This window comes from Rhipicephalus microplus, chromosome 8 (genome assembly GCF_043290135.1).
Source record: "Rhipicephalus microplus isolate Deutch F79 chromosome 8, USDA_Rmic, whole genome shotgun sequence".
Lineage (NCBI taxonomy): Eukaryota > Metazoa > Arthropoda > Arachnida > Ixodida > Ixodidae > Rhipicephalus > Rhipicephalus microplus.
In genome coordinates, this window is record NC_134707.1 from 29,874,206 (window position 1) to 29,884,382 (window position 10,177).

A 10,177-nucleotide genomic window follows, 5' to 3' on the forward strand; every position below is an offset into this window, starting at 1 on the left:
GGCTTCAGTGCCATGCTGTGTTGAAACTACTGCTAAACACCGAGACCGCACGTTTTAGCTTTCACTGGTTATCTATTTGTGTGGAGTGCTTGGGTGGTCATATTTTTTTTGTTGTGTTGGTGCTTCTGAGAAAGGTTTGGTTGGTTGTTGTGCTGGCCGAATAATCGGTCGAAGATTTCAACGTCGATAAAAAAAATGTATGCTGCTGTTGTGCATCCTACTCAGCTAAATAATTTAGAGCCCAATCTTGCGGAACATAAAGATAATTTTTTTTTCGGAAGCTCACGGGTCCCGCAGGTACTTAATTTATGTCGCCGATTTCACCGCTGGTCTGGAATTGTAGGTAGTGTGCCATCATTACTAGAAAGCTCTTCAGAGGCATCTGCGATGGCGTTCGTGACTGGTGTTTCTGACACCCACCTGCGTGCAAGTTTTGATGGAGCGTTAGCAGCAACTGAGAAGTCGCGAATGAAAAACAACGCGGTGGACCACGTACACGAGGCGAGATTCAAAGGTATCGGGTTGTGAGCAACCGCTCGTGTCACGTGATAGAGCGAGAATGTTGAAAACGCCGACTTTCGTGCAGTAGGGAAACTAACAAGAACTTTCGGTTTTTCTCCAGAAAAATGCATGGATGCCTTTTGGTGATATCTCTATGTTCTCTGTATATCCTATGCTCTCTGTAGTGTACACCTCATAAACAGCAACGCAAATATCAGCTCCGTACCCTGAATTCAGGTAAGGCACTTCATCTGTGGCAAATAAGCTCGTGAAGGTTTTCTCTGTGTACAATTTAATTAATATGATATGTGAGGTTTAACGTCCCAAAACCACCATATGATTATGAGAAACGACGTAGTGGAGGGCTCCGGAAATTTGGGCCACCTGGGGTTCCTTAACGTGCACCCCAATTTGAGCACACGGGCCTACAGCATTTCGCTTCCATCGGAAATGCAGCTACCGCAGCCGGGATTCAATCCCGTGACCTATGTGTACATTTTAACTTTTGACTCCTTGAGATGAGGGTGAAGAGAAAGAAAAAAATAGAGTGTTTGGAGAGTATTTCCACCATGGTACAGTAATGTCTATCTGGTTTTTTGGGGCTCCTTTTGTTTAGAGGGATATTATTTGAAAAAAATGTCGTGAATATTGCAGCCTAATCAAAAGGTTGCCTCTTGGAATTGATAGATACCACCTCTTTTTAGGAGTAGAGTGAAATATCCATAACTTGCACATGATGCCACATACAGCTTCTCTGCGCTTGGTGTAGGCGGCCACCGTGACTTTCTATCTCATTAGAGAGTGTCAGTGCAGGAGAGGACCCCTCGCGTTTTTTTTTTTTTTTTTTTGTGCCCTGCCTACAGATACTCTCGTATGTTCGCCACCCGCGCCAAGGGGGAACACAAAGAATTGGAGGAGACACTGGTACCAATCCAAGGTCACCCTTTTTATGCTCCGCGCGGTCGAGCATGAGCTCAGGCTGCATTTTAACCGGCTGGTGCCTGAAAATGGCGACCAAAGTGACGCCATTGTGACTTGTGTATGAAGGTGTGGGTTTTTTTTTTTTTGTCCTTCACGAAATGCCGTGAACTCGAGGTGATGACGTTTCACACACACCAGGAATTTCAGCATGCCAAAAATGCAAGCCGTCGCCCATGTCTTTCTACACAGATATACACCTCAACTGCGGTTCCCAAAACTGTGACAAACAGCCCCGGCAGTCAACAATGCTCACGGCTGGGTGCTTTAGCGGAAGGGGGGGAGTAGGATGAAACGAGTGGCGGAGAGAAGGAAATGAACACGTGCGGCCTGCAGGCGCCACGGGGAATGTATAACGTCACGGATCGCACGCAGCGATCAACACTACGCCCAATTGTTTTAAAATACGTGAAATAAGCACTGTTTATTGGAACTGTCGCATCTTCCGATTACAGCTTCAAAGTTACCATCAGCTTTCTCACGCTTGTTAAGCATTATTTTAGAATAGGGCTCTCGCCTATTTACTGTAGATAGACATGCGTTCTAGATTACGTTGATGGAGTGCACACCGTTCGTGACTGAAAGGCGCTACTTATGCAAAAGAGAGAGAGAGAGATAGAGCTTTACCTGGATGGCAATCATACCTGCCTAACAATTTCTGAATACCAAAAGTTTCCTGGGGAGTTTTGTGAGAAAAAGGCACCCCAAATTATTTCTTTTCAAAGTGCGTCGTGCGCATACAAATGACCGTGAAAACCAGTGAATAGCATCGTTTTATTATCACGTTGTCACTCGCTACAATTAAAAAGTCCAGTTGACACCCAAATATATGGTAGTCACTGATTATCATTATAGCTATTTTCGCTTCTTTTCCTGCTTTTGCACATGTTTGCTGAAATAAACAGCCTTTTACGAATGTCCCTTCGAGCACTGCTTAGTGGTCCCTTAAACAAATATGCATATTGACGCAACTATTTGCAAACACCACCAGAGAAGAATCAACGCACCGCCTTGGAGTCGGGGCCGCCACGTTTCGGCTTCGCAGCATGAAGGTTCCTTCTCAGGTCATTTCTCGCAGGCTCCGTTCCACCGGCTTGCTTCCGTGGCTCAAGAGCAAAGCGTCGTAGAGAGCCTTTGTTTTGGCGGAGTCCAGGTCATCGTAAATGCCGCAGACCTGACGCCTCGGGTCGCAGTCCAGTACGGCGGCGAGAAGAACACCGAGGTCTGAGTGAATCTTCTCGTTCGGAGCGTAAACCGCCATATAAGGCAGCTTGCACCAAAGGCACACGCAAATCACGTGTGCCGGAGCTCTGGGTTCTGGGTCATCGACGAGGATGCAGCCGTAGACCGCCGTCTTGTCTTCAGTCACCGTGAACGTCGTCCGATGGCCGAGGAGTTTCAAGGCGCTCGCCATGTGCTCGACAAGATGGGCTGCCTTGTAGCCCCCGGCTTTCGCTACGGAGACGGTGAATCTGAAGAGAGTCCATACGGGCAGAAGATTCAGCGACGATAGCCAGCAGTAGAAAAAGGCCACGCGATCCAGTCGGACTTGGCGGCTGGACCCCTTTTCCACCGCTCTACGGAGCGCCGCGACGACCAGTGTTTTCTTACGCCATTTCCTCACGCCGGGAAGCCACGGATAGTCCAGACATTCCAGGGTGCACAGCATCGTCCCCGTTGCCTGGGAGACGAATCGAAAGCACGTGTCCAATTCCCGGGCTGTCATGTATACGGAGTGCCGAAACTCGGTCCAGGAAGGCACAGGCGTGTGGTGGTGGTGGTTTGAAGAGGAAGAAGGCGCGTAACTTCTGCAGCGCGGCAGGGAGCACGGCGCAGCGCCTCAGGTGTACGACTGCGGAGGTGAACAGAATGTGATTTCAACAGGAGGCCACCTGGTTCGTTGGAAGTGTTCACTATCGCGCGAAATGATTCATCCGAGAGCGTGCTTGTGTTGGTCACGTGTCTTGTCCATAAAGAGTTTCTCCAACAGCCCTTCCATAGATCAACCCAGCCTTAGGGCCAGTGTGCGGAGGGGGGGGGGGGGGGTTGCTTTACTACTGAAGCATCGAAGGTCGGGTGTGTACGAGCTGACAAGCAGGCTTTCGTCTATTGTAAGTGTTTGCGAGCAAGCCTCACCTAGCAGTGGGGTCCCTTACTCACTCGCATTTTTTCATACTCTCCCTCTACTGTTAGGTGCTCTCTTTCCCGGAAAGGTAGGTTTCTCGATCTTCAACGTTCATTTTTTAGATACATATTGTCCGATGACGTCACAGACAAACCTATCACTGACATCACGGTTTACAAAAAAAAATGCCGTCATAGCAAAACGCGTCCCCCTACTCGCGATCTTCTTAGATCTAAGCCACATTTCTTGTACATGGTTAGCCCGCTCACTGTCTGCATGTTCCTGCGTGCCCACGGGGTTTATTTAACTTTTTTGCTCCCCCCCCCCCCGAAAATGCTACCCCGAAAATGCTACCCGAAAATGTTCCCCGAAAATGCTACCCGGGCTGCAAGATATGAACGCTGTACACTGCACATGCAGACCGAATTGTTCGTCGAAAAAGTGACAAGTATTGAAGCGCATCGTACCGTCGTACCATCCCAGCATTATCGCTAGCGGCCACGAAAGTTTCAGAAAAAACTCTACAAAGTTCGTGGTGTGCGCGTAATCGCATCGGATGGTTCCGAGATTATCTCGATGGTTATTAGTCATTAGGCGTGGTTCTCGCGAATGCAGTACTTGCACGTGTGATGGAACGATAACAAAACTCCAGAAAGGAGCGTGACAACGTAATTTCATTAAATGCCCCTCGCGGCATTTTTGACGTCGATTGCCACACGTGGGTCGCCTAATGACCAGACAACTACTCAGAATTCAAAATTCGATAACCCAACCATTATACCGTATTGACCTGAATAAGCGCCGTTCTTCTCATTACATGAGTCTCTATTTACGTTTATTTGTTCGGAAAAACATGATCGCGATCACACGTCCTTTTAATATATTACACGCGTTTCATGGTATTTGTATCAGGGTTGAAATACAGCAAGCTCGTTTTATTATATTTTTTTTATAACCAAAAATGCGCCTTGCACCTTTGTTTGCAGAAAGATCTGTGGCGCCGCCTTCGCTTGACATGAGATCCAGTGTTCATAGATGGCAGCACCTACCTTATCCCCGTTGAGCTGCAACGACGGCGCTAATTGAGGAAATCACGGGCCGTACGTGTCTGCGAGTGTTGATGCACCGGTCTTACATATGACAGGTGCACAACAGATAAACAATGGTGCTGGCCCCAGTAGAATTAAGAACAAGAGAGAGTGGGACGAACGTTGGTCTCGTCTTTCTCGGTATGTTCACTGACGTTTTGGCTCCCAATCCAGCCTTTGACAAGGCATTTCTTGCTCTAAACATATACTTATATATACACGGTTGAAAATTGCAAACAACCTCAGTGGAATTTCCTGTGGAAGGAAATCAGCGTAAAGAATACTTTGCGAAGAAGGCTATCGTAAATCCCATTAAATCTCAGAGTTGCAGAAGGAGGCACTGATGCTTTTTATTGGCTTCTCGGATTGAAAAATTCTCGCGGCAAAATATCCAAGCGTTTTTTTTTTTGTTCGACCGCCGCAAGATGAGTGAGAGTGAGCTTTTAGCGAGCCAAGTGAAATAGTGATGTGAAACAAATGGTCTTCCAATATCGAGGTATTGATGTGGCAAAGCATGACATACTTCGTCCAGCACCAGGAGAAGCGACCATCAAGGTCTGCAGCATATGGTCTCTATACACGCATACAATACATAATTTAGAGATCATCTCAGGCGTATAGCGTGGCTTGAACTTGCTCATAAAGGTTGTCGGTCTGTACGTTGCGTGCTATATAGTATATTTCTAGCGTCTAAGTTTTCTACTGATAATATTCATGCACTGAGTGCAGCCCTGAAATACATGGGTGCTCGAGATATCTATATGCTGCAATGCACACACACACACACAAAAGAAAACTTTGTATTGCTCACAGAGTAACCAGAATAGCGGGGCATTTAAAATGTAAATTTCATAGCGCATGCACCATTATTTGTGGTACGTTCAATTTTTTCCCAAGCGAATATGCCTTGCCAATTCAGCGGTTATAAATTATAACGTATGATTTACATCGCAGAGTAACTATTTGAAGCACAAAAGGTACGGTTAAGTTGAAAGCTCGTATATTTTAAATTTTGCGTGCGAGCAGTGTCTGCAACAACTGTAAATTGTGCTCGGTAACTAAAATACGATTACTGAAGAAGAACGGCTATTTGGGCTAGTTGAGCCGCAACCCTTATTACTATGATTACTGAGACGAGCGATGTCAAAAATTTCCTGTTTTTTTAAAAAGAAAACGAAAATACGGCGAACAAGCCTCGCGCTGTGAGAATAGGCTATGCGATAGGATAAAAAGGTGGGCTAGTTGGTTATTTATGATGGTTCGGCGAACTGGGAGCGCGGGGGTAAACACAGACACAAAGCAAACAGGAGGCATACAGCACGAACGCTCATCAAAAGCAGAGGATGTTTGCAGAAACATGCAAAACGACTTGTTAAGTGTTTTTTTAGGAGTGGTCTATAGCATACCGCTAACGTGCGGTCACATGTAAGTCGGCCAGACCGGCGATGTTTGAATATCCGCCTCAGGGAGCATTTGAGTTCCTTGAAAAATTGTTCTTTTTCCGTTTTTTGCAATTCCTGCAAGTGTCAACTGTTGTTTGAAAAAACAAGTGTACTTTTTCGACGTCCACTTCAAACCACGCGTGAAATTTCCGAAGCATATCACATTTCTAGAAATAAGAATCATTATATTAGCCATCCTTCATTATCACTACTTGGCTGCGAGTTTAACTATATTGATAATTCGAAGACAAGTGGTTCGAATCAACGCCCCGCTTGCTGCTCACACTATCATCTTATATCTGTTGACATGCGCACCCTTGTGTACTTATATGTCCTTGAAACGTGAGAATAAACCAGTTGTTAGTTGATGATGTGTGCCCCCTCTGCACAGGCGTTACTGCATAAATGCAGCATGTGACACTGGTTAATCTGGAGCGTTAACTACTCCGCGATGCTGAAAGGTTTGTAGGTAGCGCAAACGTCATTATCCATTATATCGCTGTGAGAGCGGGCAAACCAATATTACAGAACCGATGCCAAATAGCAGCCGTTGTTAGCATTGGCCATTCCCTGTGTTAGCAAACTTTGGTCACAACATTAGCAGGCTCTTGTCAATAGTTAACAACAATGGCTAACTATTCGCTCGTAACAACAATGGCTAACTATTCGCTCGTATACAATCTTAACAAAACACAAGCCAAGGCTGGCTAACAGTTATTAGCCAGTGCTAGTCAAACTCAGGAGCCGAGCATGGCTTGGCAAATTTGTCGACGTTTCAATTTTTCAAAGGCAACCAGTTTGAAATCACCTGGATTTGTTTTTTTTTTAAGCAATGCATATTCGGGTAGACGCAGTCAAGCTAAGAATTTTTTAGATGCGGAGCATCTAATACTCGAGGCTTGTAGTGCGGCGCCGTCCGCAAGCTTCCTCCTCCTTCTTCCACCATCTGTCCATCCCTTCCTCCTCTACACACCGCGCGCGCTTCACTCCTCCACCATCTGTGCACCCTTCCTCCTCTACACACCGCGTGCGCTTCTCCTCTTCACGAACATTCGCTAGCTGTATAATGTAGCGCGCATGCGCCGTCACGCTTCGAGAACATCGGCAGCTGACGCGCGCGCATGCGCCGTCGCGCTTCGAGAACATCGGCAGCTGACGCGCGCACATGCGCCGTTGCGCTTCTCCCCCTTCTCGAACATTCGACAGCTGACAGTGCATGCGCCGTCGCGCTGTATATATACTCAAGGTCGGTGCTCGCTCGCTCAGTTGCCGCTCGTCGGTTGGTTTGTACGGCGCATCGACGTCCGAGGTCGCAATGATCGACGTCCCTTCGACCAGCGCCGGCCAAAGTGGCATCTAAACGCCATCGTGCTCAAAGTTCGTCGCAATAAATAAACACCGCCCTTTCGCATACGTGTCGTACGTGTTCACTCATTTAACACCCCTCCTACAACCACGTTAACCAATTTAGCCAGCGACCCAAGTAAGTCGCAATTTAACACCCCATTTCACAACCACGTTAACCAATTTAGCCATCGACCCAAGTAAGTCGCACTTTAACACCCCGTTAACCAAATATATGCTCCGCATCCTCCTCAGTGTTCCCCCGAGGGAAGCTGCGGGCAATTTTTTTTTTCAGAAAGAGGTAATCATAATTATTATTGTTCGTATTTCAAAGGGCCAGTCAGCAGGTTTGACAATTTTAAGCTGACAAGCGCAACGCGTAGACGAGGCATTCATGATCACGCCTGCCAAAATTTGCAACGCTACACGCGGCGGAAATGGGTCAAATTTCAAGATGAACGCTGCTCCCCATCCCTTCTGCCGGCAGTCACCCAGAGAATTAGGGCATGACGTGCGCGTTTGAATGGCCTTACGTACACAGCAATGCAGTGACGTTGGTCCTTCACGTATATGACTCTGCTGTAACGTGACACGTGACATGGCGAAATTTATTTAACACGGCATGCGTAGTTTGTGTAATTTGTTGCTTAAAGAGATAAATAAAACTCTGGATAAATAATGAGACGCAGTAAGCGTCTTTTTTCCATTTTTCTCCCGCGAATAGCAACGAAATGCGGGGCTGATGTGTCGGCGTTTCGCATACGTTCGTGTCCCCGCGGTCAGCGCATGGAGAAGACGACCGCCGTGGAACGCTCCTACGCGTTCGCGCACTCATTGTGCCCATCTACTCTACCGCGTCTAAGCCAGCGTTTCGAAACCATCCCGCCGAAACAGGCAGTAGACCTCAAAACAACGCTGGTAAAAAAAAAAAAACGCCACTCGCGTGCACGGGGGTCGTTCGGCCACGTCATGCGCACATGACCCCTTGATCGGATACCAAAGAGGGTGGGGAAGAGGTTTAGCTTGCGAAGGCTACGCGGAGGAGCGGCAAGGGTTCGAGCTTGCCTCCTCTCATCCTCGTTTCGCGCCGCTTCAAAAGACGTGTTTTCTCCGCTTGTAATGAACCTATTCAAAAAATTTTTGTGACGAAATGTTCTTCATCGGACACCCAACAACTTCCACTGTTTAACTAGAATTTCGTATGGGTCCTGGTGAATGGCCCTTTAACGTCCCGAAATTGTGATATGGTAATGAAGGTCGTCGCGCCCCGCCGCGGTGGCCTAGTGGTTAAGGTACTCGGCTGCTGACCAGCAGGTCGCGGGATCGAATCCCGACTGCGGCGGCTGCATTTCCGATGGAGGCGGAAATGTTGTAGGGCAATGCGCTCAGACTTGGGTCAAAGAACCCCAGGTGTTGAAAATTTCCGGAGCCCTCCACTACGGCGTCTCTCATAATCATTTGGTGGTTTTGGGACGTCAAACTCAACATATTGTCACGGTCAATATCAATTCATATCATATTGTCAATATCATCATAATGAAGGTAGTCGCAGAGGAAGGCTTTGAAGATTTTCAACATGTCGTGTTCTTTAACGTACACGGGCTTCTGGTATTTCACCATCTATCGGAATGCTATACCACCGAAACCGAAACCGCGTCCTTAGGATCAGCAGCAGAGTACCGCAACAACAGTACCATGGCGGAGGAATATATAAAAAATCTAATATTAATATATGGGGTATTATACGTCAAAAAGGAAATATGTTTTATTCCTATATCCCGGGCCAGCAGCCGAGAACCCGAGCCACTGTTCCGAGGAGGCGGACAATTACAAAAGAACTGGCATTGCGCACATTTACCTATAATATTTTATAACTTGAAGTGGCCAGTGGAGAGTAAACGCATCAATCAATCAGTGAATTGATCAATAAATCAATCAATGAAGGCGAATATAAATGACTGCATACTTGCACAGGGCCTCGTTTCCTTGCTTACGGAGACAAGGAGGGTCCACAAGTCGGAGTTAGACGCATCGTCGTCCTTTAGGCGATGGCACGTGCACGAAGGTGACCGAAGACCACGTTTACGGGGTGTTTCCAACTCGCTTCACTTTTTCAACGAAGGCCTTCATCCCGATGCGACACACCTCGCAAGCAGCGCAGTCGGCAAGCATGAAATGCGGGCCTCCGGAAGTAACACGCGAAGGTATTAAGCACGGAAACACTGGTGGGCGTGTCACAGCGGACCTGCTTGCAGTTATTAGGCAAAAAAGCACACCTCACCCCTCCCCCCCATCTGGAACCATGGCTTAATCTAAGAAAAGATTGAGTGAAAATCGGACGTATTTTCGCCCCACAGCAATAATCATTTCGCGTTCCTTTCCTTGTATTATCATCGCCACGCGCCCGGCATTTTTCGGTCAAGAACGACATCCCCGTTATCAGCGGGCCACCATAATGATAGGAAAGTGATAAGCGCCTAGTTTTCAAAAAGGATGACGATTGTTGTGTTGGGACATTGGCACAGCCTGCTTAGCCGATCTTTTTTTTTAGTTTTTTTTTTTTTTTTTAGTTTCTGTCTCGCCCTGACGGTCAAAGCGCGCAAATCGCGTCCTCTCCCGTTGACGTGATTTGCTTTGCAAAACTTCTCTTACTTTCCCTCTGAAGGTAGCCTCAAGATAAGGTGATACGAAGTGATAAA

At 47.1% G+C, this 10,177-nt stretch overlaps 1 protein-coding gene across 1 annotated transcript; it reads right to left on the bottom strand.

Moving 5' to 3' along the window:
* Window positions 1–2,234: 2,234 nt before the first annotated feature.
* Window positions 2,235–9,654, bottom strand: LOC142768432 (uncharacterized). Its single transcript, XM_075870403.1, has 2 exons — window positions 9,445–9,654; window positions 2,235–3,331 (listed from the first exon to the last, which is right to left on the bottom strand). Exon 2 carries the CDS (start codon window positions 3,203–3,205, stop codon window positions 2,540–2,542), a length of 666 nt encoding a protein of 221 aa, XP_075726518.1. The 5' UTR covers window positions 3,206–3,331; window positions 9,445–9,654; the 3' UTR covers window positions 2,235–2,539.
* Between the last annotated feature and the right edge of the window lie 523 nt (window positions 9,655–10,177).